General features: G+C 52.5%; 2 protein-coding genes across 2 annotated transcripts; one reads left to right on the top strand and one right to left on the bottom strand.

Annotated features, from left to right (window-relative positions):
• The first annotated feature begins 8,191 nt into the window (after nucleotides 1-8,191).
• Kcnj9 (potassium inwardly rectifying channel subfamily J member 9) lies at nucleotides 8,192-12,366 on the top strand. The gene is made up of 2 exons (XM_048357416.1): nucleotides 8,192-9,041; nucleotides 12,035-12,366. Exons 1-2 carry the CDS (start codon nucleotides 8,192-8,194, stop codon nucleotides 12,364-12,366), a joined length of 1,182 nt encoding a protein of 393 aa, XP_048213373.1.
• Nucleotides 12,367-15,435: 3,069 nt separating this feature from the next.
• Igsf8 (immunoglobulin superfamily member 8) lies at nucleotides 15,436-21,950 on the bottom strand. The gene is made up of 7 exons (XM_048357415.1): nucleotides 21,725-21,950; nucleotides 18,594-18,971; nucleotides 17,470-17,931; nucleotides 16,727-17,134; nucleotides 16,206-16,619; nucleotides 15,814-15,944; nucleotides 15,436-15,648 (listed from the first exon to the last, which is right to left on the bottom strand). Exons 1-6 carry the CDS (start codon nucleotides 21,780-21,782, stop codon nucleotides 15,829-15,831), a joined length of 1,836 nt encoding a protein of 611 aa, XP_048213372.1. The 5' UTR covers nucleotides 21,783-21,950; the 3' UTR covers nucleotides 15,436-15,648; nucleotides 15,814-15,828.
• Between the last annotated feature and the right edge of the window lie 5,545 nt (nucleotides 21,951-27,495).

The following is a 27,495-nucleotide window of genomic DNA, read 5'->3' as shown; positions in this document are numbered from 1 at the left end:
GGGAGGACCCATGACTGAGGCAACTTTGGATTATCTTCCTCTTCTCAAAATACCTAGAAGGGCAGCAAGCATCTGATCCCCAAGTTCCAGGCCAGGCTTCTATTGCTCTGTAGCCTTTCTCTCCAGTCTCCAGCTATGATCATTCACCACATCCACTGTGTCCACCATACCTTTCCTCTGCTTGGGAGTTACTAATGTGCCATCTCCCTTGAATTTATACAAGTTGTTATATCCTACTAGACTGGCCTTGCTGCTCCATTAAGGTACTCCTCAGCAGTCTTGCTCTTCATGCTTCCTCCTCCACCTCCCAGCTTCTGCTCCAGAAGTCTCATGATCTTCCTCAAAGAGGCTGTTCCAAATTAGCTGACCCCAAGGCTTGCTACAAATACAGCTGCGTCGAGCTAAGGGCTGCTGTGCATTCAGTCATCTTGTCAGTCCTTGTACATCTGGCTCAGAGGTATTTGGTAGAGGAAGGGAACTCCACATCCCCAGCCCCCTGCTAAATAAACTAATAAATAAAGCCTACCCCCTCTCCAAGCTGCATGCTGAAGTACTTCACACAGAGCAGGCTGCTTTTGCTATTTTGTGCCAAGGTTCTTCATAGACCAGCAGACTGGCCTCAGCTGTGGCCTTCCTGACCCCAATATTCTCTGTGTCCCATCTCCCCTAGACACAACTCTGCTGACATATCTGGGTTGATTCCTTGAAGACAGGTGTCCAATCTCTCAGTATGTAAATGCTAGCATCTTGCCTATTTTTTTCTATATCCTGGTGCCTGGGAGAATTTTGTTTTCTCCTGCCTCAGTTCAAGCTCTGTGATAAACAAGGAAGTACAGTTAAATGACAGGTAAAGTCTAGGATCTGCAGGGTCAGTGATTCAGATGGTCTCCCAGACAGTCAGAGTGTCTTGGAGGCAGGGGGCTGGTTGCAAGCATTTTCTAGAGGGTACTGCCAGCCTGGTGTTTCTCCCTCCAGAAAAGGGGAGGCAGCTCTATGCAAATGAGTTCTTGCCCTGGAGTTTGGTTTCTTCTCACTGAGCTCCTGGCACAGTGGAACCAACTTGAGTGGCCACTTGGCAGGACAGAGAAGGGCAGGCAAGCAGTCCCAAGGCTCGGGTGACAGGGCCAGGCCCAGGAGACAGGGATGTTGACTGGGGCTTTAACAGCACTCTTGATGCCAATCTCGGGCTGAAAACCTGATATTTCCACTCTAAACAACAAGAAACACAAGCAAGAGATTGGGCAGAGGAGGGTAGTGTACTGGGAGAACCCACTGCAGGTCTTACTGAGTGGTGTCTGAGCACAGCACAGGGCCATAGGATGGATAAGGCTTTCTGAGATCCCTGGAATAATGATGGTGATGGTGATGGTAATGGTGATGGTGATGGTGGGATGATGGTCATGACAATCATAATGTAGAGGAGGAGGAGGAGGAAGATAGAGGGGAAGATAATAGCTCACATTTACTGAGTACTTACAATGTGTCACAATTTGCTTCATGTAATCCTTCTGACAGCCCTCGACAGATGGTTGTGTTCTGGTTCTGGATATAAAGTGTCGCCCTCTCCCCCAAAGGCTGTGTGTTACAGGCTTGGTATGTAGCTGGTGGCACTATTAGATGTGATTGGATCATGTTCTTCTTCTTCACTGGGCTCATCCACTGATGTGTTGGTATTTGAATGGGCCATCAGGAAGGTGGGACCTGATTGGAAGGAGGAGGTCATTGGGGAATATGGCCTGGAGAGATACACCTTGTTCTGTCTCCTCCCTCAATTCCTATTCCTTTTTTCCTCTTCCCGTGCCCCCGGATTCTGGACATTATATCTTCACATTTGCATGCCATACTCTGCCTTTAATTATTTCCCTGGGACTAGAGCCTGAGCATTGGAGACAGAGCTCAATGGTTGCACCCTAGCCCAGTATGCACAATGCCCTAAGTTCAAACCTCAATGCTGCAAAACAAAACACATTTTTAACTTCCCTGGAGGGAAAAAAATAAAAAATAGCATTGAAGCTGGGTGCCAGTGGCTCACACCTGTAATCCTAGCAACCCAGAAGGCTGAGATCTGAGGATCACAATTCAAAGCCAGCCAAGGCAGAAAAGTCCCCATGAGACTCTTCTCTCCAAGTAGCCACTCGAAACTTGGAAGTGGCGCTGTGGTTCAAGTGGTAGAACACTAGCCTTGAGCACAAAGAGGCCCCAGGACAGTACGTAGGCCCTGAGTTCAAGCCCCAAAACTGACCAAAAAAAATATTACTACTGAAATATTCCCATTTTTTGGCAGTACTGAGGTTTGAACTCAATGCTTCATGCTTGAGCCATGACTCCAGTTCTAGTTTTCCCTAGTTATTTTGGAGATAAAGTCTAAATTTTTTTCTACCTGGGCTGGTCTCAAACCACAGTTCTCAAGATCTCAATCTCCTGCTTTTTCTTGAGAGGTTTTTTTTTCAGCATTCCTGCAGGTATTTATAGTAAAAATCAGCTTATAAGAAGACTTTTATGTCCTGCTTTTTAATGTAACAGTGGATCTATATTCACATTTGCATATATAAATATAGCAATGGTGTACTTTCTAGTAACTTACTATATTGCTTATAAGAAGGTTTTTATGTCCTGCTTTTTTATGTAACAGTGTGTCTATATTCACACTCACATATATAAACAGAGCGATGGCAGACTTTCCAGTAGCCTACTATATTGTATGCCACATATTTCGCATTACTAAAGTGGCATAACATTGCAAAAAGAGCATGGAGCCGACAATGCTGGCAAGTACGTAGCACAACAGGAACTTGCTGAAGGTGGGCATACAAAATGGCATAGCCACTTCGGAAGCCAGTTTGGCAGTTTCTTCCAAGACTAAATATACTTTTAGCATATGATCCAAGCAACCATGCTCCCTGTTATTGACTCGAAGAAGTTAAGAACTTGAGTCTAAAAAAGGAACTCGCACATGGATGTTTATAGCAACTTCATTTATTCCTAATTGGCCAAACTTGAAGCAATCAAGATGTCCTTCAGTCAGTGAATGGACAAATGAACTGTGGCACATACTAACAAAGGAAAAGTATTTAGCATAAAAAGAAATAAGCTATAAACCATAAAAAGACAGCACCAGTGGCTTATGCCTGTAATTCTAGCTACTCAGGAAGCTGAGGTCTGAGGATCACAGTTCCAATCCAACCCCTAGCAGGAATATCATCTCCAATTAACTGCCCAAAAAAGCTGTAAGCAGAGCTGTGGCTCCAGTAGTAGAGTGTTGGCCTTGAGCAGAACAGCTCAGAGACAGTGCCCAGGCCCTGAGTTCAAGCGTTCAAGCCTCAGGACTGGCACACACACACACACACACACACACACACACACACACACACAAATATGGATCTGCCTGCTAGGCATAGTGGACATGCCTGCAATCCCAGCTACTTAGGAGACAAAGACAAGCAGATCTCGGTTAAAAGCCAGCTCCAACAAAGTTAGCACAAGATCTTATTTGAATAACAAACTAAAAGGACAAAAGGACTGGGGGCATAGTTGAACTGGTAAAGCACTTAACTTAGCTAAGGCGTTAAGTTCAATCCCTGGTACTACCACAAAGTAAATAATAAATTAATAAATAGAAAATGCATTATATGCCACAACCTAAAATGTGTAAGTGAAAACAGGCAATCTGAAAGGTTACATATTATAGTGATTCCAACTATATGACATTTGGGGGGGGGGGGAAACAGAACTATAGAGACAATAAAAGGATCAGTGATTGCCAGGGGTTAAGGGGAGAACAGGATGACTAGGTGAACACAGAAGATATTCAAGGCAGTGAAAAACTGCTCCATAAGTTATAGTAATGGTAGATGCATGTCATTATACACATGTCTAAACCCTGTAATGTACAACACCAAAAGTGAACCCTCATATAAACTACTGATTCTGGGTGATTGTACTGTGTAAATAGAGGTTTGCCAATTGTAACTAAGGTACCATTCTGGGTGTGGGGATATCAATAGTGGGGGAAGTGTGCAAAGACAAACACATGGGAAATCTTTGTATCTTTTTCTCAAATTTCCCCATAAACCTTAAACTTATCTTTTTAAAAAATACCTTGACATGCCTGTAATCCCAACATTTAGGAAGCTGAGGTTGAGATCATCCTGGACTACATAGTGAGACCTTATCTCAATTTTTTTTTCTTCTAAGTAATAAGGGTAGTGACACCAATGCATGAATTTGACTCCCATCTCTTTATTCAGCACTGAGGCATTTGACAAATCGCTTAACCTTTCTCTGTTTAGATTCCTCATCTGTAAATGGGGAAACTAATACCTATCTCATAGGAGTGTTATGGAAATTTAAAGTTTGTCTCTCCTTTGAGGCTGATGCTCAGTGAATTAATTATCAGTAGCAGCAGTAGTTTGTATTCCCTACCACCACCACCACCACCACCACCATGAGATCATGCAGTCCTCTTGGGCAGGGACTTAATTCATTTCTGCAACCACCTGCATCAAGCCCATTGCCTGGCCCTTGGCATCAGGAGCCTTAACCTTAACTTTCCTCTCCACTTGGACATCTGAATTCTTTCTCAACATATTTGCAATTAACCAAATATATTCCAGAGCCCTTTGGTGTGCATTGCCTAATTTGATCTGCACACTGAGCGAGTTGGCAGAAAGGGGTTGTGTGCACATGCTCACAGTCTAACATCATTGGAACAACAGTAGCTTAGAGAAAACTTGTATGGGTCACATCACAAATCACTGACAGAGATTAGAGCCCCTAATGCTGCCTCCACTCCCTTGCCTCTGGTACATGTCTTTGCCCTCCAACTGCTTCCGTCTAAATCAGAGGCCTCTTTTCAAAAATAGAACCCAGGGCAGCACCTGCACCCAGAGGTCCCTGTTGAAGGCGGTGAACTGCATGCTCACAGATGGCCCTCTGAAACCCTAGGAAAACACACACTTTAACCTCGAGCACCAAAGGGCTTGTATTTTCCCAGAGCAAGGAACATCTTAGGAAAGGACCAGTGTGCCAGCTTTTTTCGTTCCTTCCCCCATCGCTGTGAGGGGGTGAGGAGGCGACTCTGAGCTGTCCAGGAGGAGGGATTTTTGCCTAAAAATAGCTTTAGCGTGTGGATCAGCCTCTAGTGGTACCCAGGACTGGGGAAGGGAGGGGGATGCTCAGGAGCTGTCGCCAGACTGGTTGCCGTGGAAACGAGAGAGGAGCAGGGGAACCTGGGAAGTAGGGATGACACAGATACCAAGTCCTAGGCAGAGCTGCCGCTACATTTAGGAGAAACAGCAGTGTCTGCGGCTCCCACTCTCCAAAGGGGGCCCGTGGGGGGGCGGTGTCGGGGGCATGGGCACCACCCCCCAAGGGTCTCTGCTGCCGGCCACTCTCCTCTGCACAAGCTGTGAGTTGAGTTGTGGGGGACTTGGGATTGGGGTCCCTATTTCCAAGGCAAGTGTGGGTTTGGGAGGAGCTGGTTCCTGAGAGTTTTCAACAGATCCCTTTCAGCAAAATAAGCCCCTGGTGCCCAGTATTCCCTAGGGAGAAGTAGAGGAACTGGGGAAATGAGATGCTAAGGTCATGGTATGCACAAGAAGTAAGGGGTAGACTGGAGGAACTGGAATTATTGGAGGGAAGAGGGGGAAATCAAGCCTTTTATCTTTAGAGACAACAATTTCACACCTTTTCTTCTTCATGAGAGAAAAAAATACAGCCCCTCACTCAGCAAGACAGGAGATAGAACACTATCAAAAGAAGGCTCAACCTGGGGTAAGGGACAGCAAGAGAGTTCTGGAAGTGATCCATCATAAGGGTCTTTTCTCTATCCTTGGGCAGAGAGATGGAGGTCAGATTGTCTAAGACCCTGAGAAAATGTCAAAAGCCTGCCAGGTTCTACAGATAAGACAGATCCAACTTGGGTGCTTTGCTGCATGACATGGGGGTCCCTGGGCTGCAGAGAGAGGGGGTAAGCATGTTATTCAGGAGAGAGGATGACCCTGATCCACCATTGTGACCCAGCAGGGACCTTCCGTCCCCTAAATCCAGGGAAAATAAATACAGGGTTTGGTCCCTACACTCATTTTGGTTTCTTCTCCTGCCCTTTGCCTCAACATATGCACATGTGTGTGCGCGCACGTGAGCACACACACACACACACACACACACACAGTTTCTCTGAATATGACAGGACTTTCCTCCAGAATTGAAACTCTAGAGTGTTGGGTTTGGAGTTACATATCCAGGCAGTTTCTCCCCAGGACCTGGTCACACATCCAGGCCATCTGTGATCCTTATGTCACACTCTTATTCTCTTCCCCTACAGCCAGAACAGGACAAGCCACAGAAGAAGAAGAAGAAGAATTAAAAAGAGAGAGAGAGACAGAGACAGAGAGAGGGAAGGTTAATGGATCCTAAATCCTTATTCTAGACCTTGCTTTGTGTGATCTACACTTCTTAGGGGACCCTGGATGCCTACGAAAGGACCCTGAAGACTGAATCTCAGAGACCTTCTCTGAAGGAAGATCTTGAAGCAAAATCAGGTGGGCTTCTTGCTTCTTGTGGAATTTTGGGCTTCTTGTGGCTTTGCTTGGAATGTGAGCCTTGGTGCCTATGGCAGGTAGGGCAGAACTGGTATTACAGTATGAAGGGGAAGTTGAGGGGAAAGGACATCAGGGGGTGGGAAAACAGTTGAGAGGCTTAGCCTCACCTGGTCTGATTTCATCTCTTGAAGAATGGGATACTAGAAGATACAGGTTTAACTTCTGATGAGTCCTGCGCTTGCTTTACCCTGGCTCTTTGGGAGGCTTTCATAGTTCCTAGTTCCTGAATCCCATTTTCAGGCTGTCTCCTTTGGGGATATAATCCAAGGGAAATGTGGCCCATATCAGGGCAGCCCTGATCATGGCTAAACCTCCAGGATTGCTAGTGGGAATGGACTAACATGGGAGTATTCATCCTTTACACATTCCACTTTTCTTTCTTTCTTTCCTTCTTTCTTTCTTTCTCTCTCTCTCTTTCTTTCTTTCTTCCTTTCTTTCTTTCTTTTTTTTTTTTTTTTGCCAGTCCTGGGGCTTGAACTCTAGGCCTGGGCTCCGTCCTTGAGCTTCTTTTGCTCAAGACAAGCACTCTACCACTAGAGAAGTGGCCACAACACCCATCTCTGGCTTTTTCTGAGTAGTTAATTGGAGATAAGAGTTTCATGGGGGCTGGGGATATGGCCTAGTGGCAAGAGCGCTTGCCTCATATACTTGAAGCCCTGGGTTCGATTCCCCAGCACCACATATACAGAAAATGGCCAGAAGTGGTTCTGTGACTCAAGTGGCAGAGTGCTAGCCTTGAGCAAAAAGAAGCCAGGGACGGTGCTCAGGCCCTGAGTCCAAGACCCAGGACTGGCAAAAAAAAAAAAAAAAAAAGAGTTTCATGGACTTTTATTCCCTGGCTGGCTTTGAACCAGGGTCCTTAGATCTCAGCTTCCTGAGTAGGTAGGATTACAGGCGTGAACCACTGGTGCCCAGCTCACATTAGATTTACTTCACTTAGCTTTCCACAGCTTGCATTTCTTTCTCAGTAAATGTGTTCTGGAGCAAAGATGTAGAAGGGGGTGGTGAGACCCTGGAGTGAACTCCCATGAACTCCCAAATGACCTTTAGGTGGCATGACGGAGGGGAGTCCTGGGATGGAGGCTGGACTGTGAGCTTTTGGGGGTGCCCTACAACAGCAGAGAAGGATTAACCACCTGCCTCCAAGGAGCCCATGTCTAATGATTTCAAAAACTTCCTTCGGACCTGGGTGTCTGTTGAGGTGAGGCATACTCCTAAAAATAGCTGAACTTGGAATAGTGCAATCCAATCCACGAACCTATTGGATCTCACAGGGTTTTGTTTTGAGCTCGGGGGCAGCTAGGGTTATCTTATCAGCGTACCCCACCGGTGGTGGTGTGTGTGGGGGGGCGGGTAAACTGAGGTTGAGAATCACTCAGGGACGGTGCGGAGCCATCCAGCCTCTCAACGGCTGTCACACCCACAGCAAAACCCATTAATCCTGCACATCTTTATTAAGCCCCTCTAGGATCCCCACCCCACCCCCGACGCGACCCAGGCACCCGGCGCGGGGTAACAGGCGGTGGCGGCCTGGGTGTCCGTAGGCACGCGCGCCCCTTGCGCGGGGAGCCGCCGCCGCCGCCGCCGCCATGGCGCAGGAGAACGCGGCCTTCTCCCCGGGGCCCGAGGAGCCGCCGCGGCGCCGGGGCCGCCAGCGCTACGTGGAGAAGGACGGGCGGTGCAACGTGCAGCAGGGCAACGTGCGCGAGACGTACCGCTACCTGACCGACCTGTTCACCACGCTGGTGGACCTGCAGTGGCGCCTCAGCCTGCTCTTCTTCGTGCTGGCCTACGCGCTCACCTGGCTCTTCTTCGGCGCCATCTGGTGGCTGATCGCCTACGGCCGCGGCGACCTGGAGCACCTGGAGGACACCGCGTGGACCCCGTGCGTCAACAACCTCAACGGCTTCGTGGCCGCCTTCCTCTTCTCCATCGAGACAGAGACCACCATCGGCTACGGGCACCGCGTCATCACCGACCAGTGCCCCGAGGGCATCGTGCTGCTGCTGCTGCAGGCCATCCTGGGCTCCATGGTGAACGCCTTCATGGTGGGCTGCATGTTCGTCAAGATCTCGCAGCCCAACAAGCGCGCCGCCACGCTCGTCTTCTCCTCGCACGCCGTGGTGTCCCTGCGCGACGGGCGCCTCTGCCTCATGTTCCGCGTGGGCGACCTGCGCTCCTCGCACATCGTCGAGGCCTCCATCCGCGCCAAGCTCATCCGCTCGCGCCAGACCCTCGAGGGCGAGTTCATCCCCTTGCACCAGACCGACCTCAGCGTGGGCTTCGACACGGGCGACGACCGCCTCTTCCTCGTCTCGCCGCTCGTCATCAGCCACGAAATCGACGCCGCCAGCCCCTTCTGGGAGGCATCGCGCCGCGCCCTCGAGAGGGATGACTTCGAGATCGTTGTCATCCTCGAGGGCATGGTGGAAGCCACAGGTGCAGGCCCCCAGCCCGGGAATGGGGTGGCCTGGGCCGGGGAACGACAGGAAGAGGGGCCGGGAGCGGTGCGGGAGGACGCATGGAGAGATGATGCGGAGCGAAAGGCTGAGGTGGGGCTGGGCGCCGTGGGGCTCGGGCGGATACTGAGATCCGAGGCAAGACCAGGAGACTCTCATCTCTAATTAGCGGATAGAAAGCCGGGAGTGGAGCTGTAATCTAGCCCTGAGCAAAAATGCACAGCAGTGACAGTGCCCAGGGCCCTGAGTTTAAGCCCCAGAACCTGCACACACACAAAGAAAGATTGAGATGGAATTAGGGAGACCTGGGGCAACATCAGGCATGAGAATGAAGCATGAACAAGAGTGACTTCGCAGAGGACCCAGAAAAGACTCAGAATTATTCTCCAAAAAAGGCACTAGCTGAGACCCTCGGTTGGGAGGTATGTCACTTAACAGGGAACAGAAGAGGAATCCTTAACACCCACAGGTGCTTACCCCATGTGGAGCTATCTCAAAGCACTTTGCAACTCTGAGTTCATTCAATCCTAGCAAGAACCCTCTGAAGATAACTTACTTTCCTCATTTTTCAGAGAAGTGATAGCCCTGAGGAATGATTAAGTAAATTGCCCAGGATTGTTAGCTACTATGTAGCTGTGCCTGGATTGGATACCGGAGGTCTAGAGTCAATGTTCAGTGGTCCAGAGCTGGAATAAAGGCTTAGTTTCAGGGGTTTTCTTGTTGCCCAGAGGTCTAAGCTCCTGGATCTGGGGGAATGGTTTATGGGATTTGAAGTCAAGACCCCACACTTTGTAGGCAGGTGCTTTACTGCTTGAAATCATGCCCCCCTCCACACACACACACAACAGCCCTAAGTCTCTGGTATGAAGGTTTTCCATGACCTGAGTTTTTCCTAGGAGAGGACCTTAAGGGGAGATTGATATCCGGTCTTCTGCTTATTCTTCCATCCCATCGAAAATCTGTTTCACTGACAAAAGAAATGGATGATGTTACCATTTCTAGCCACCACCCCACCTCTAAGGAACTGACAACTCACATGTGATGTCAGTACCTCTAACTTCTGGCCTACACAGTAGGAAAAAAACCAAAACAACAACAATATAGGAGCAGACAAAGAGAACCTGTTGGCTGGATGAGGGTTAGGAAAATGAAGGTGGAGAACCAAAGGCCCACTAGGGGGCACTGCAGCTTCTGCCACTGATGGAGAACATCTCCCTTCAATCTTCCCTGGTTCTGTCAAGCTGAGCCTTCACTGCCACCCCACTCCTCCCTACCTGTTCCCATTCCTCCATTACTTTGGGTTCACACACCAGCTCTTTCCCCTTTGCCTATTAACTGCAGTCCCCTTCCTTTCTCTCCAGTTATCTTTTTTTTTTCTTTTTCTCTTCTTGCCAATATCACACCCCTGCCTCCTTCCCACCCCTATCCCCATGCCAATATGAGGGCTTGAACTCACACTTTAAAAAAAAAAAATTACTCTTATTGTCAAGGTGATGTAGTGAGTACATTTCCTGTCAAACTTGTTACCCCCCAGGACCTCAAACTCTTGCTTGGCTTTTTTTTTTTTTTTCCCTCAAGGCTGGTGTTCTACCACTTTAGCCACACCTCTATGTCTAGCCTTTTGCTAGCTAATTGAAGAGTCACACAGACTTTTCTACCTAGACTGGCTTCGAACTGTGAGCTTTAGATCTCAGTCTCCAGAGTAGCAAGGATTACAGGTGTGAGCCACCAGCAGCTGGCTCTGCCTGGCTCTTCTTTCCCCTTGTACCACTCACTCCTCTTCAGTGATGCTTGCTTCTCTTCCTCCTTCCCCCATCCATGATAGTTCCTATTCCAGCTTTCACCCAGATGCCTCATGCAGACCTCCCATGCTAGTGTCTGTCTCTGCTTAGCTAATGTTCACTCTTCCATCTCCCCTCCACCCTTACTCTGAGATGGATATTGATTGGGGAGAGACATTAGGAGAGGAGAATGGTCTGCCCTTTGGGGGAGGAGGGTATACAGTAATCCAACAGGAAAAACAGGACACAGGCCCAGGGCAAGGAGGACTGCATTGGGGGCAATGGAGAAGATGGCTATGAGACCTTGTCTAATTTTTCTAGAGATAAACCTGGTAAGGATGGTCATATTTTGGGATCCAGAATGCTTTTTGAAAAGCAAGAATAATGAGCCAAAACCCCAACAAGATGACATTTAAAAGGAATAAATATAAAATTCTACATTTAGCTTAAAAAAAATCACTTATGTAAGCACAGCATGGAAGAGCTCTGTTGAGAAAGGAAAAAAAAAAAAAACTGCAGGATTTAGTTGGCCACAAGCTTTATGTAGCAACGTGATGCAACTTCCCAAAATGTTTATGCAATCATGGGCCTCTTAGTTAAAGCATCCTGAGAAGAAGCAAGAGATGGTGATCCCTCTTTTAAGCACAGATTGGGCCACAACTGGAAGATTTATCACATTCAAAGGAGCGTTTCAAGGGTCCTCCTCGGACATTCCGGCTTACAATTAGGCAAGTAAACAATTTGGAAGCCAGACAAAGGGAAGAATGATCAGGGGTGTTCTGTCTGAAGGAAAGACCTGAGGTAACGTAAAGTCTACTATTTCTACACAAAGGAGTGAGATCCTTATGAGGTGGTAAGAAGTCAGTCTTGGAAAGTGACCAAGGTAGATAGCAATTGTTTGGGAGTGCTCTGCGGGGAGCCTTATGTGGAGTGGGTAGTTGGAATACAGGATCCCCAAGGTTAGTTTTGAGGTTAAGTTTGTCCAAGGAGAGGAGGGTAAGTACAGCTTGGCAAATGGAGACCAGGTAAGGGAACCAGGTAAGAACAGGCATTCAGATGGGGGAATAGGCTAGACTACAGGAAGGTGGGAGCCCTTAGGGAGAAATGGGGGAAAGTGTGCTGGAATCTGGGCTGTGGGAGGAGCCGGAAGCCTGGGGCTAGGATCCACCTGACCTGTGTTCCCTTCCCCCAGGAATGACTTGCCAAGCTCGGAGCTCCTACCTGGTGGATGAGGTGCTGTGGGGCCACCGCTTCACATCAGTGCTAACCCTGGAAGATGGCTTCTATGAGGTGGACTATGCCAGCTTTCATGAGACCTTTGAAGTGCCCACACCCTCATGCAGTGCCCGGGAGCTGGCAGAGGCCGCAGCCCGTCTGGACGCCCATCTCTACTGGTCCATCCCCAGCAGGCTGGATGAGAAGGTGGAAGAGGAGGGGGCAGGGGAGGGTGCAGGTGGGGAAGCTGAGGCTGACAAGGAGCAGAATGGCTGCCTGCCACCCCCAGAGAGTGAGTCCAAGGTGTGACCAGCTTTGTCCAGACTCTTGTGGCAGACTGGGGGCAGATGCAGGTGTGTGGGCAGTTGGAGAGTGGACGTGGAAGAGGAGGAGTCAGGCAAGGGAATATGCTCCAGTGGGAGAGGCCCTTCGAACCTAAGCTCCAGTAGGGAAGGGAGGGGTCCTGATTGCAGGAGAATGGAGGGTGGGGATAGGTGAACTTACCAGTCTGTCTGACCTTCACACCTCTTAAGGGGTGAAAGGATCCACAGAAGGATGGATTTATGGGGCTAGGATGGAAAGGTGGGGCAGACAGACACAGTAGATCAACAGGTAAATGGACCAATGGGCAGTTTAGTAGGCTCAGTGCTGCCACTACCCCACCCATAGCACACTCTTGTGCTGATTCTAAACTGGCATCCAGCATCCTTTCCCCACAACCCCACAAACCAGGGTGCACGGCTTGGTGAACAGTGTGAGAGTCTGACTGCAGTCCCTGCCTACCTCCTCAGCTAGTCTCCCTGTGTGTGGCACACCTGCCTCACTGGACACAGTGACCCAAGCTGAAGCAGAGGGGAGAGCGCAGGTTCCGGGAAGGTGAAGAGTACAGACGAGGATGTGCTCCTCCCTCCTCCCTCCCACTAACAGCTCAGCAGGGGGATAAAGGGCACCCATGGCTATATTGTCCTCACTATGTGGGGAAATAGTGTGGGGACAGATGCCAGAGCTGGAACCCTGGGACAAGGCCTGGGAAGGAGACCCAGAGATGGCTGTTCTGTGACAGCAAAGAGAAAGAGAGGCTCATGGAGCAGAAGGCCAGGCAGGGGAGCGCTCTACAAAGTAAGTGCAGGGGAGTGGGGGTATAAAGGCTCCGAGAAAAGCAGAGTTTGTCCTTAGGGCACAGAGTTGGGACTAACAGAATCCTTATTTGGGTGCCTGGTACAGTTGACATTCAAAGACCAGGTTCCATCGCCGAAACACAGGCCACAAGGCAAGAACAGCATATGGCTGACAACAGGATACAGCTGGCACCATTCACACTCAGAACCCATGCAATCTGGGATGGGGATAAAGCAGGTAGCAGGATTGAATAAGGCAGAGAGAATGGTGAGAGACAGAAGTTGGAAAACATCAGAATCACCTGGAGGCTTGTTAACTAAAACCCAGAGAGCTGGGCCCCACTCCCAGGTTTCTGACTCAATAGGTCAGGGATACAAACCAAAACTTTGCACATCTAACAAGTTCCCAGGTCAGGCTGACACCTCTGGACTGGGCCCACACTCTGATGGGGTATAGAAACAGACATATTTGAAGAGAAGCTGGAGATCTTCAGAGAGCAGAAAGAAATGTGAAGGGTATGGGAAAGGAGACTTGAGTCTAGGCTGAAGAGTTTTAACTGAAGGTCGAGGAAAGTCAGCTGTCAGTGGAAACCAGCCAGTGACAAGCTGAGGTGGTGTGTAGGGAGATGAGTGGGCAAGCAAAGTTGAGATTGTTCGGTCTTTGGGGTGATTCCTGAGGAGCTAATGGGGAACTAGAGTGATAAGGACTTCAACAGCAAACGATCAGATCTCTTATAAGACATTAAGAGGCAGAACTCACTATAGGGAAGAGAATCCAAACCCCAAGGTGTCTCTACTGGGTCAAGGGCCCCAGGAGAAGCATTTGCTCACCACCCTCCCCTCCACTTTGTGCTGGGCTCATCCAAGACAGCCCAGGATGAGTCATAACCCTCACAGGTCCTGCCGCTAGCCAGCCTCCTAAAGCAACGTGTAGCCCAAGCAGGCATGCTTTCTGACAGGGCCAGCCATAGTGCCACTGGCCCAAGCAAAGACCCTGAGCCATAAATATACTAGCTCCTGCTCCTGAGTACAAGTTTGAGCCCCCTGGAGGTAGGCAGGCACCCAGTCTTCTCACACCCAGCTTACTGGGCCCCGTCTCTCCTGGAAGCAGGAAAAGTCATCATAGAGGGAGCATACCCTAGTTTGCATTTACTCGGAGAGGACCCAAGCCTCAGCCCCTTTCCTTCAGTCTAGAAATGATGTTTTGCCTGAGACACCAGGGCTTACCTGGGTCACCGTGAGTGGGGGATGAGGTCCCTGAACACTGGCATCAGGTGCTGGAGTGGAGCACAGGTGCTATCTGGGTTTAATTTAGAATACAGTCTGGACAGGAGGGACAGGCTGCTTGTGTCTACACTCCCATGCACACAGCACGGAACTCAGCGCAATGGAGCAGAGAAACTGAGGCTCGAAGAGGCCCCCTTGGAAGGCAGAGGTGCCACTACACCTGTCCTCACCCCGGTCATCACTCAGGGAGATCTGGGTTCTAGTGCAGTTCCTTCCTTGACTAATGAGCTGTGACTCAGCAAGCCACACCACTTCCCTGGGCCTCAGTTTCCTCATCTGTTAAAAAACAAAAGCAAAATGGCATTTGGCAACCGAGTAATGCTCAATTCAATAAATGTTCAATAACTGGATTACAGTAGACTGAATGGCTCTTAAAGGTGCAGATTAACTAATTGTAGGGTCACAGACTCCTCAGGCAAAAGGGTGCGGTTCGGCTGGGCGTGGGGCGACGGTGAGCAGGTGCAGCAGCTCTGCCTTCTCTCTGCCACCCAGATGGCTGTTTCAGGGCCCTTATTCCGCTGCTGTCAGCCAGAATAATTAAGGTCAGGAGGATAAAGGCTGAGGCCTCAGGGCCTAGTGGGAGGAGTCAGGTCCTCCCTGCCAAGAGAAGAGCAGACAGGTAGAGGCATGGCCCGGTTCAGGGGAACTGAGCAAGGGCACTGCCCTGGAAGGGGGAGGGGAGGAGGAGCCCAAGCTCAGCTGGGACTCACTCATCCTCCTACACGCCCCTCCCCAGACAGGAGCTACATTTGGAGGTGGCTCAGCACTGACAGTGCAGGCAGCAGATGGGACCCAGGAGTCCCCTCCTGGAGTGGGTGGCAAGGCCCACAGAGGCCAGATGGTATGTATAGTGGGAAGAGAGGCTTGTATTGTTCAGAAGAGGCTGTCAACCCCCCAAAACTCCCTGTCCCACCCCACCCCATCCCCCAGCCTTTTACAGCCTCCTGGCTGGGGAGACACAACCAGACCTGGATTTTAGAAAACCACTTTATTCACATTTTAGAAAAACTAGTTGGAGGACAAGGAATGGCCTTCCTGTAGGGAAGAGGGAGAGGCCAGAGGGAGAGCCTGGGGAGGGCAGACATCGGGGAATGGGGCCTTGTCTTCCTCTCTGGATGGGGACAGGACAAATAAATTAAAAGACAGTAGACGGAGGGAGAGAAGCTCGCTGGAAGACGGTCAACACCTGTGAGAAATGGAGAGCATGTGGAGCAGTGTAAGGAGAGAGCCAAGTGGGGCTCCCTCTGCCCTGACCCTGCCAGCAGGATGCTGCAGGACTGAGCGACCCAGCTCCTCCGCTCAGCACTGGGAAGCCCAAGGAAGACAAGGCGGAGGGCTCCCCGTTCCTCACCTGCGAAGGGCGGGATCACCGTTTCCGCAGCCTCTTCATGTAACAGCAGGTGATGGTGGCAAGGACGCTGGCGCCGGTGACCAGGGCCACCCCTGTGCCCACCAACAGGGGCACAAGGAGGGTGTCCAGAGCTGGGGGAGAGAGGAAGGCTGGCTCAGAGGGAGTGCCACCCTCTGCCACCTGCTGTCATACTCATCTCCAGGCCCTCCTCCACAGGCCGCCCTCCTTGCCCACCTCTGCCCTCTTATAACACTCGGACCAGCAAGTACCACAAAGCCACGCACACTGTGGGGCTCTTCGTGTGAAGAGAGAGAGAGGGGGTGGCAGCAGAGGTTGGAAAGGGGAGAACAAGGCAGGGAGCAGCAGGAGGTGGAGGGCGCATAGTCACTTACCATGCGTGTAGGGGTAGACTGTGACGGGCCCTGAGCGGGCACTGCCGGCCTGGTACCAGCTGTAGTCGGCATGCTGCACCCAGGCGCTGGGGGCGCAGTGGTACACACCTTCATCCTCAGGTCCCAAGCTGTGCAGGCGCAGCCGATGGCTTCTGGGCCCTACCAGTTCCACACTGACAGGGCCTCCTCCAGGCCGGTCCCCCAGCTCTGCCACACCATCCTGGCCTACTCCACCCACCAGCTGGGCTGGGGCAGAGCTCAGGTGCCCCTCCTCCAGTCGTTCTACCCACCAGCTGGCAGCCAACCGCAGCCCTGGGGGGCCGCCCCGCACAGAGATGTTACACAACAGGGAGGCAGTCTCCCCCCGGTACACTGTGCCCCCTGCCAGCCATGCCACAGCCTCCAGCACCACACCTGAAGAGCAAGGACACAGAGATAAAAGATGAAGGGTCAGGAATCAGGGAGCCAGGAGAAGAGCTTTACCAGCCCTGAGCCCTGGTCAAGGCCCCGAGCCCCCTTACCTTCCTCCCGCACATGCACAGGGAGAGGCCGGGAGCGGGCACTGGCTGCTTCACGAAGCCGGGTCCCAGATCCTCGAACATAGGCTTTGGCCAGGCAGCGGTAGGTGCCCGCATCGCCAGGCCTGGCAGCCTCCAGCCGGAGCCGGTAGGTTCTGGATGCCACCTTCTCCATGGCAATGTGACGGCCCTCATAGCCAGGGCCCAGGCTGCCCACACCCTCTGTGTCCAGCTGGGCTACCAGGCGGCCAGGCCCAGGCGCCCCGGCGGGCGCCATCTCCCAGCCCACAGAGTAAGCAGCATGATGGCCTGCTGGGGGCAGCGCCCCTGACACATTGCACAACAGTTCCAAAGGCTCCCCCGGGCCGATCCGACGTTCGCCAGGCCCCACTGTCACCGCCAGCTGGCTGGCTGAAACACGGGAGGGGGAGAGGAGTCACTGGAGGAGGGGCACAGAGGTGTCTTGATTCCCCCCACTTGCAACGCCTTCCTTGACAGCAGCCATCTCCTGTCTTCTCCTCACTAGGTATGGAGAAGACACCCAGAGGCCCAAATCTCACCTTTTAGCCTTAGCTTTACCCCCCCCCCCACCCCACCACCCACTCCCCACTCAGTTTCTGAGCAGAGAACACCAGTCACGGGTAGAGAGGGAAGAATACCAACAGAGCTGCTCAGATCTATGGAAATGAATTCCCAGGAGTGCCCATGGAGCTAGCCCCTCCCACAGAGGGCCGCATGGCACTCACACAGCGTCTGCACATCCACGTGAGCCAGGACAGCCCTCTTCTCTGCAATCTGTGCCCAGCTGCCATCAGGATCCTGAATCCACTCAGCCGCCGTGCAGTGGTAGGTGCCCGCATCCCCAGACTGGGCGCCCCCCACCACCATGCGATAGCGATCAGTTCCTTCCTTGCCCAGCCGCAGCTCTCCGGCAGCTAGCCGCTCCGCATAGGGAGCGCCAGCCTCCACGGCCAAGTCAGACCGCAGCCCCACCACTTCCTGCAGAGTTGCTCGCCCCACTGGGGTCTCAGGCACGGCTCTCCCAAAAGACACCGCCAGGTGGGTGTGCTCCTGTGTGCTGGTCTGCGCCAGGCAGCCCAGGGCCAGCTCCTGCCCCTCGTGGACTGTCAGGCGTGGGGGTGACGTTGCAGCCTGGCGGCCTCGGGGTCCCGGAGGAGCAGCAGACACCTGCAGCATATCTGGAAGAACTGGAGAGAACAGGTGGGGTGAGGGAGGGCTGGGAGTGGATGGTCTTTTGTGACTTTTTCCTGTGTACCATCTACTTCCCTAAATAGACCGCGAGCTTCTAGAGGGCACAGATTGCGTGTGGTATTATTTCTTCTGCAACTCAGGGGTGCCAAGCACAGTGCTGGGCACACAAGGTGCTCAGTGAGCACTTGTTGAATTCCACAGAACCAGCCCTTTGCCTCTTGCTCTCATGTCTGAGACAGCCCTGTTAGAACTATACTCCCTTCCTTCTGGAAAGACCAAGAATGTGAGAATGTCACACGTCTACCTTGTACCCTAATTCCCTCCAGATCTTACACCCTCCACTCCATCCATCAGGATTCCTGTCCTGTCTGGGAATGGAGAGGGTACTGGGCAGCTGAGCACCCTTTCCATTCTCCCAGGAGAGATCCTGACACAAGAAGAGCAATGGACAGCACCAAGGATCTGGGTTTGATCCCACGCCAGGCACTACTTGCCAGGTGAAGGAAGCAACACCTTGGGCTTCGAGTTCCTCAGCAGGAAAATCTGAAGGACAGATACATAAGTAGCCCACCCACCCCCAAAAGAAACCCTCCCCCCCCCATACTGACTTTCTGCCCTGAGGGTGTGCGTGGCCCCACCCCTGTCCAGGGCCCAGTACCTCTCAGTTCCACTTTGCCACTGTAGCTCCCAAAGTAGCGGGTATCCGTGGAGGGGGTATAACACTCGTAAATGCCGGCATCATGGACTTGCAGGCGATTAATCTTGAGGACAGCAGCATCACCCCGCAGACGCTGCACCTGCACTTCACCAGCGGCCACTCGGGGCCCAAAGACAGCATAGGAGAACTGGGAATCCCTAGTACTGATGATGCCAAGAGCAGCTTCGGGCGCCTCCGGCCTGTACAAGAACCACTCAAAGTCTTGCTGGGCAGGGCCCTCATAGCCACTCACATTGCAGGAGATGGTGACGGCTGTGCCAGCCACACGGTACAGTGGCCCCTTGGGGACCGACACCTCCCGGGCACAGCAACTGACTCCTGCAGGGAAAGACACAGAGTTCAAGGTGTCTTGCCACTAAACCCATGTTCAATACCACCAGACCATTCTTGACTATAGCCTTTGAGAAGAAGGGAAACCCTGAAGAGATTGGGCCCTGGTCTGAGAATATAGGAAGGATGCTGGGACCTAGGGCCCCTGGGTATCCAGGAGATAGCAGAGGCCCAGGTATGCCTCAGAACCTAGCACTTTTGTGAAAAATAAAAAGGACATCCTGATTCCACCCGGATTCCAGCTACATCTTCCCCTTCCCCATTTCCCCCTCCAAGACTGTCATCCTTTCACTGGGGCTTAGTCCTCAGGAGTCTCCTGCGCTAAGGGATTCTCAGACCACCTTTGCAGGAGGGGAGTGGCCAGTGTTACTCAGCGTGGCTCACTGGCCCAGCTGTGTCACCTGGGCTAGACAATGGAGCCAGCGGCCCGCTCTGGACAGGGCGCCAGCACAGTCCATGCTCCCCAGACAATGCCCTCCCCGCTCCAGCTGTGCCATGAGCTCACTGCTTCGCCCACCCCACAGGGATGCATGGGCAGCTGGGGCTTCTGGGAGCAAGAACCAGGCTCTGCCCTGGCCTGGGGTTAGACGATCACACACACACACCCCACACACATCCCTCCCCAGGGCCTGCCAGCCTTGTGGTTAGCCCAGCTGATGGACACCCCCTCAACAAAAGCCATTATTTGCATAAGGTTCCTGCTCTACAGAGAGGCAATAAGCCTCCAGCTGGCCCTTCCAGTGGCTTTCATTTTCACCCCCACTGGAGCAAAGGCCCCAGCCCATTGCTCTGTAGGCTTGGGAGGGCTCAGCTTCTTCCTCCTCTCCATCCTGCTATAGCTACCACTAGATTAGATCACAGAACCCCAGAATATAAAGAAGGCTGGGTCCGCCCTTTTCCCCATCTGACATCAGAAGTCTGATGTTTTGGCCAAAATCTGGTTGTCCCCGAGGCTCCACATACACCCCACTGGAGCACAACATCAAGGAGGGAATCTCATTGAGAGGTCTGAGGTGCTGACCTCACGGGAACTGTCCATAGGTTTCATAACCCCTGTCTTCCCCTCCCCTAGTCACGGGAAGAACTCATGGTCCTATGGCCAGCGCATAGTCTGGGAGTCCGGATGTTTCTGGCCTCACCCCTACCTCCAGCACTTTAGCCTGGGACTAGTACTTTGGGCTCCCAAGCCTCAGTTTCAACACTGGAGAAGAGAACTTGCAGCTGTGTGTGAGTCAGTGTGTGATTCAAGGCCTGGGCTCCAGGCACGTTTCATAATCAAGGTGATAGCCAAACTGACACCTTCCCTCTGCCTTGGGGCAGCCTCTGCTCGGAAGGCTCCCTCCCACCTTCCTGGCTCCACAATTGCTGATGCTTGGAGATCCCCATGGGAAAGTCGTCCCACAGCCCTAGGAAATAAGCTACCACACAGCTCTCTAGCCAAGAGGAATGCTTTGCTGTCAGATCTGGGTTCAAATCCTAGCTCCAACACTCACTAGACTACTCTCTTGAGCAGATGACTTCATTTTCCTCATCCCTGAAACGAATATCAAGCGCTCTAGGCCTTGCTCAGATCCCAGCAGGCTCCTCTTCTAGCCCTGTGCACCACCCACCCTTCCCTACCTCCTCTTAAGCTTCTCTCTGCGCCATGATGCCCAATGGGGAAAAAAACAGCACACACTAGGCAACCAGGCCCCACAGCTCCTTCCTATAGCACATCCCTCTGCCTATAGCCCAGGGCTCCAGAGATAGCTCTTGTCCTAGTCCCGGAGGGGTTTGGGGACCTGCAGCGGGAAGATTCTGCTTGGCATTGGAGCTCTGGTCTACAGAGGAGGCAGCTGGGGCACCCTGAGCCTCTGCCTTGACTATGGCAGTTCTGGCTTCTCCACTGTCCCTCAGTCTCCTCCTCAAGCTGAAATCTTAGGTTAAGGGTTTCAATCTCCTGACAACTGTCCTACATGGAACATTTCCAGGCCGCCAACAATTCCACGGAGGCACCACCCCCGTGCCTCCGTGCAAGGCGGTCCTGAGCACTCGGCCACCGAGAGCCTCCTTCCCCAAGAGGGACGCGGGGTGCTTCCTGATCCCGGGCTCTGGCTGCATGGAGCCCGGGTTCCTCTGGGGCAGACTGAGGCTAGCGGGGTGTGACAAGCAGACAAGTGCCCTCTGGGAGAGGGGAAAGGAGGCAAAAAGAGACGGGCCCAGGGTGGAGTTGGGGCTGAGGGAATCTTCGACGTGTGGGGAACAATTAGGGGAGACTTACTTCAAAGGCTGTGGGCAGAACCAGCCCCTGGGCCTCGGGCCAACTGTGGGGCAATTATGAAGCCCGACGGGCAGGCACTGCCCACGCAGGGCAGGCACCCAAGGCCCGGCCTGGAGCTGAGTGTGGGGCCGAAGCAGAGATCTCGTAGCATTTGGGCGCAGGGACCCCGGGACCAGGGTATGGCGTCTGAGAAGAGTGCCACAGGTCTGGCAGCGCGCGGGGCAGCACCGGGTCCTCCTTGTGCCACCACTGCGCGCACTCAGGGGCGAGCCCTCCCCCCACGCTCCCCAAGCCTGGCTCACGGGGGACCGCAAGAGGAAGTGAGGCGCCGAGGCCGGGGGGAGGCTGGAGACACACCTGACTGGGGAGTGAGGGGAGGCCGAGGAGCCCCACGATGATGGGAGGGCGGGCTGGCTGCGCGCCCGGTGGCAGGCACCTGCCCGGCGGGGCCGGGCCGGGGCCGGGCGGGGACTCGGCTTACCCAGCATGAGCAGCAGCAGCGGCAGCGACGGCAGCGGCGCGGGGCCGAGGGCGCCCATCCTACGCAGCCGGCTCTGGGGCGGCTCCGGGGGCGGCGCGGGCTCTGGGGGTCCGTGGGCGCAGGGGGCGCATGCCCGGGTGGGGGGCAGGAAGCGGAGCGGCGAGGCGTGGACGCGCGGAGCACCGGCGAGCGGGAGCCGCCAGCTCCCCTCCCTCCTTCCCTCTCTTCCTCCGCCCTCCCTCCCGCCGCTTTTCCTCCCGCCCTCCGCAGTTCTGGAGACCATTCCCGCCGCGCCCCGGTCCCCGGCCCCGCCCACAGCCCGGCCGGGTTCCGCGGCCCCGCTAGGCTCCAGCCCTGGCCCCGCCCCGGGCTCGGCCGGCCACGCCCCGGGCTCGGCCGGCCCCCGGCCCCCGCCCTGGCCAGCCGCGACCTGGCTGAGGCTCAGCCCCCAGGCCCCGGCGGGCCGGCGGACTGCACCTGGCCTCCTGAGGGCACTCTGCTCCACGCCTGCAGGCCTTACCCCCGGAGGCAGGTGCCAAGCCGCAGGCCCTAGTCAACTGGCTGTCGCCACGTATTCACAATCCAAATCTTTGCACCCACAACTCCGGCCTCAAACCTTGTTGACTTGGAGAGGGGAGCGGGCGGGACCCAGTGACTCCTGGACTTGAAGGGTTTGCGCCAAAGGCTCCTTCTAGCCCCCCTTAAAGGTCACTAGAGACCTTGCTTGCTTTACTCCCACGGGGCAAAACCAAAGGCCAATTGGGTTGGGAGGGAGAACAAGTCCAGGAGTTATTTCCTGGCTGGGTGATTCTGATCCATTTGCTCAATTTCCTTCGAATTCAATGCATTTCTTACCCAATCTACTCCACCAATGGAACTGTGAGATCCTTGATATTTACTCATAGTGTTACCGTGCTAATTGAGGAAATGTGGTAATATGTTTAGCACAGCTTAAGTCACATTAAATGGGAGATGGGATTGCATGGTTTTTGAAGTACTATGCAGTGTTTTCTAAGTTTTCATTTAGACCCGAGATGTAGGCAGAGTATTGTGTCTAGTCTGAAGAAATAGCCACAGCTTTCTGTTGGGAAGGGTGGGGTTTGGCCTGGCCATGGGAGAATTGAAAAGGCAACCTTCCTAGGAACTCTGTCTTTCTCAGTACTATAAAGCAGGTGAAGAGTGGGGAGGGGTTGGAAAGGTAAGGCCAGAATGAGGTGAGGGATAGCCAGGCCTGCAAAGCCCAGACTATCCAGATGGCTGTCATTGGGAGGTGACCCTGGAGATCATCTAGCATCCTTCACCTCTGTCTTCCCTACCTGCCTTGCTCTTCCTCCTCTGCCTCCCTCCCCACTTCCTACCCTCCACCTCCTCTTTTACAAAGAAGGAAAATGAGGCCAAGAGAAGAGAAGTGGTTCAGGCCAGATCAGACTTGCTTCGACTTCCTGTTGTCAGAGGAATTACCACTGAAAGCCACATTCAACCACCACAGAGAAACATGGGGAAGAATGTTTGGGAACTGAGAGGAAGTCAGAAGTCCAGGCCTGGCCTCCAAGAACTGTACAAAGAACAGGGCAGTGGGGCGCCAGCAGCCTCCCACCCTGACATATCGCAACCTGTTTTCTTCCCACCCATTTCTGTATTAGACGTGGAGAGGCACCTTTTTTTTTTCCTGCCATGGGATATTTGGATATTTATAAAAATCATTTACCGGTCATACAAAATTATTAGTACAGGCAGATGGGCCACTGGCAGTCAAAAAAAAACAAACAAGAGGCTTGCATGTGACTCTGTCCATTCACAAGCCTTGTATGGCCCTCAGGACAGATGTTCACCACGCCTGCATCAGCTACAGGCCCTAAGGGATGTGAAATCGAAGTCACAGGGGAGATGTTTGGGAGAAAAGCATTCTCCTTTTCCTTGGAGTTGAGTGGAGTGAACACCGGCTTGATGCCTGAGGCCTGAGAGATATTCACAGTCGTCATCATCGTCACAGATGCCATTTATAGGATGCTTACACAGTGAGGCCCTTTTGGATGTTACAGTCTATTTTACAGGATGATGTCATTTAACAGAAGAGAAACATGAGGTTCCGAAGGGTTAAATATCTTCCCTCAGGTCACACAACTTTTAAGTGGCCAAGGCATAACTTCAGTCCAGAATTTTCTGTGCCCAAATCTTCCTACACACTACTGTCGCGCCTCCCAAGCCTCTCCACCCTGTAAACTCATTCACGCAATGCATACTGATGAGGCTAGGCCTGGTAGGGTAGACAAGGCCAGCAGGCTCTGCTTCCCTCAGGCTGTAGTCATTGTGTTCAGGAAGACAGATGGTAACTAAGTAATTCTCAGCCCTCAGTATGAGCACTATGAGAGACCCTACCTTACTCTATGGCTTGGATTGAGAATGAGCAGATGGTAGGGAGGGTTTGAGGACTAGGCTGGTGTCTCCAAAGGGGTTGAGATCTTAGAAAAATGGGATTTCTTTAACAAGCCCCTCCCCAAAGTGAATTCCTAAAATGGCCAGCAGAGGGCACTCAGAGTACAGAACTGACTCACCCCACAGCTGCTTATGTAATTAGGAGAACTGGGGGAGGAGGTAGGAGGATTGGGTCACACACAGACACATGTGCCCAGCAGAATGGAGAGAGGCAGTACGGGAAAGACACCCTCACACCCAATCCTCACACACTTGCTACAGAGAAGGACTGGATCCATCATGAAGCCTGGAGGAGATGCCAGTACCCACTTACCACACCCACAAGAAAATAGCTCCCCTAGCCCCTAGGCTGGTCCCTTGGGAAAGCGTGAGCAGTGAAAGGAGAAAGGGAGGAGCCTCTCCATGAGCCTCAAGGTCACCTTGGGATGAGGAGGCCAAGGCCTGGGATTGTGGGAAGACACTGGGTCCTGTCACCATCACTGGCTTCCCACCCACCCTCTGTGGACTACCAGGTGTGGGCCTGCATCAGACACCAGACTTGTTCCACATGCTTATTTAATCCATTTCGCCTCCAGATGACATAAGTACAAGCACCTAGGTGGCCCTGAGGTGTTATGAGTATCATTAAAAATAATTAAGACCTACGCTCTGCCCTACAGCAGTTTATAATCTGGCTGAGGAGTGACACACTTCAGTCTCAACTAAAGAAATGTGGCTTTCAGAGAAGAGCACAAAGGCAGGACCCATTTAACTCGTCACACCTGGGTGAAGAATATGATCTTATTTATCTTCTGTATCCCTCTCAGAAAAGGGAGGCAGGAGAAGCAAAGGAACTTGTCCGGGATAATGGATTACTGTCCAGATTTTAATTTGAACCTAGGGTTGTCTAACCCCTGTCCCCTTTGTTTTGTCTTTTTGTGCCCATGCTGGGGCTTGAACAAGGCCTTGCACTCCTTTTATTTTGCTTAAGGCTAATAATGCTCTACTACTTGAGCCACTCTTCCTCTGGGTTTTTAGTGATTAATTGAAGATAAATAAGAGTCTCAGATTTCAGCCTCCTGAGAATCTAGGATGGTTTCTTACAGGCAAAAACACAGAGCTATAGACACAGATCTAACTATGGAGACAAAGTGGCAAACACCGCAGCCACTATGACGCATGGAGATGATGCAAGCACGCATGCAGCACTCAGCACTTTCCCTTAAATGAGCACAGACCCCTCCCCACCCCACCCCCACCTCCCACCCACCGCCACCCCCGCCACCCCCACCCCGGTTCCCGGAGAGTAAAGACTCACACATAAGAATGGTCTGGCCTTGTATATATTTATTTATAAAGCCCCTACCCACTGATGCCTTCCAAAAGAAAGAGTTCTCACTGCTGAGAACCAGAGAGAGCCAGAGAGAGAGAGAGCTAAACTCTTCCTTCACCTAGACACCAAACTAAAACCAGAGCAAAGACAAACCACAGACATCAGGAACACCCAGACAACGCACAGAACCACAAAGCTGTCTCTCCACCCGGCCCTCCCCAAACCACATCCCACCTTCTCCCCCTCCCTCCCTCCCTGGGCAAGGCATTTGTTTGTATCCTCATGGTGGGCTCTGTGTGGTGTGTGTGTGTGTGTGTGTGTGTGTGTGTGTGTGTGTGTGTGTGTGTGTGTGTTCCCTGAGGTGGCCCTTGCGGAGCCCATACTCCTGCCCCTGTCTCTAGCCCTATGCTAAGGGGTGGCACAGCTGTTCAGTAATAGAGGAACCATAGTACCACTGGGCCTTGGCACCACCTGACCCTGACCCCTGAAGAGGCCCTGCCACTTGTGTACCCACACAATTAATGCCAACTGCCACCCACTGTTGGAATGCCACACAAGGATGCCTCTGAGCGGGAGTCCTCTGGGGCTCCCTCCTCTAACAAGTCTATTCCCTAGTCCTCATGGGGTGGGCACTGTGCCTACCCTCCAAGCCCCAGCCAGCTGAGGCCGTGGCAAAGGGCTGAGGTAACCCCACTGGGTGGTATGGCTTCTCCCCCTCACTCCTGGCAGCCCTGAGGGGCAGGTGGGCAAAGGTGGTCGCTGGGAGCAGTTTGAGTCCCATGGGCTGAGGGTTGTAGCTGAGCCTCAGGGCGTAAGAGATGGTTAGCACCAGCTGGCTCCCTCTGAGTTAACAGGTTGAACAAGAGGTGAATTTGGACAACAGGTCATTCACAGGTTTGTGTGCCCCAGCTGTGAGGGAGGTGAGATTGCTTTGCGCTGAGCACTGTGCACACAACACGTTCACTCCATCAGTCTTACCACCATCCCAGGGGCCAGAACCTCTGCCCATCTCCAGCGGCATGTTCACTCTACTCAGCCTCGCCCCCATCCCGGGGCTAGAACCTGTGCCCATCTCCAACAAAGATGGGGAAACAGAGGCACAGAGACATTAGGTAAGTTACCCAATGCCACCAAGCTAACAGATAGTAGTAACTGTAACCTCTCTGTACATCAGTTTTATAATAAAAATTAAAAAAAAAGATAGTAGTGCCCAAACTTACATCGTCTGAATATTCTTTCTGTATACCCCCTTTCTGATGTTTATGCAACATTCTGATGGTGCCTTTCCTCACTCATGTAGCTCTAGTTTCTCTCTTTCCCCACTAATGTAGCTCTAGTTTCTACCACATAGTGAGTGTTCAGGAATTGAAAAAGCCAGGTGTGGTGACTCTCACCTGTAATCCTGGCTACTCTGGAACCTGAAAACGTAAGACCTTGGTTCAAAGCCAGCCTAGGCAAACAAATCCAAGAGACTCTTATCTCCAATCAACTAGCAAAATGTCAGAAGTGGATCTATGGCTCCAATAACAGAGCTCCAGCCATGAGTGGAAAAAGCCAATCAAGAGCACGAAGCCCGGAGCTTGAGTTCCAGTACTGCCACAATCAGTCAATCAGCCAACCAACCAGTCAAGTGTGTTGAATGAATAAATCAGAGGCCCGGAACAAGAGGAAATAGTGAATTGTGTGTGTGGCGGTTTTGAAGGAGAGAGAGGGACCCTGGAGACTTGTGTACATACACTGAGCTTTCCACAGTGACAGTGTTGAACACTCCCTTGTGACTCTGGAATACCAGTCCCTTAAAGCTCTGTGTGGAGCAAGAGCAATGGCACTCAGCTTCACATAATTCTCTGAGGTAGTAGGGCTTCTCAGCTCTGCTGTCCACTCTGAGCAGAGGGCAGCAGGCATGAGGTGAGGGCTGGAACAGAGCCACTCCAGCCTTCTCAGCCAAGCTCAGCTCTTCCTGTGATTCCCCCCTCCCTGCTCCGGGCCTCCCAGGCTCCTCCCTGGCCTCCCCTCTTGCCAG

This window comes from Perognathus longimembris, chromosome 11 (assembly GCF_023159225.1).
Source record: "Perognathus longimembris pacificus isolate PPM17 chromosome 11, ASM2315922v1, whole genome shotgun sequence".
Taxonomy (NCBI): Eukaryota; Metazoa; Chordata; class Mammalia; order Rodentia; family Heteromyidae; genus Perognathus; species Perognathus longimembris.
The sequence above is the reverse complement of the archived record's forward strand: the minus strand, read 5'-3'. Positions and strand labels throughout refer to the sequence as shown.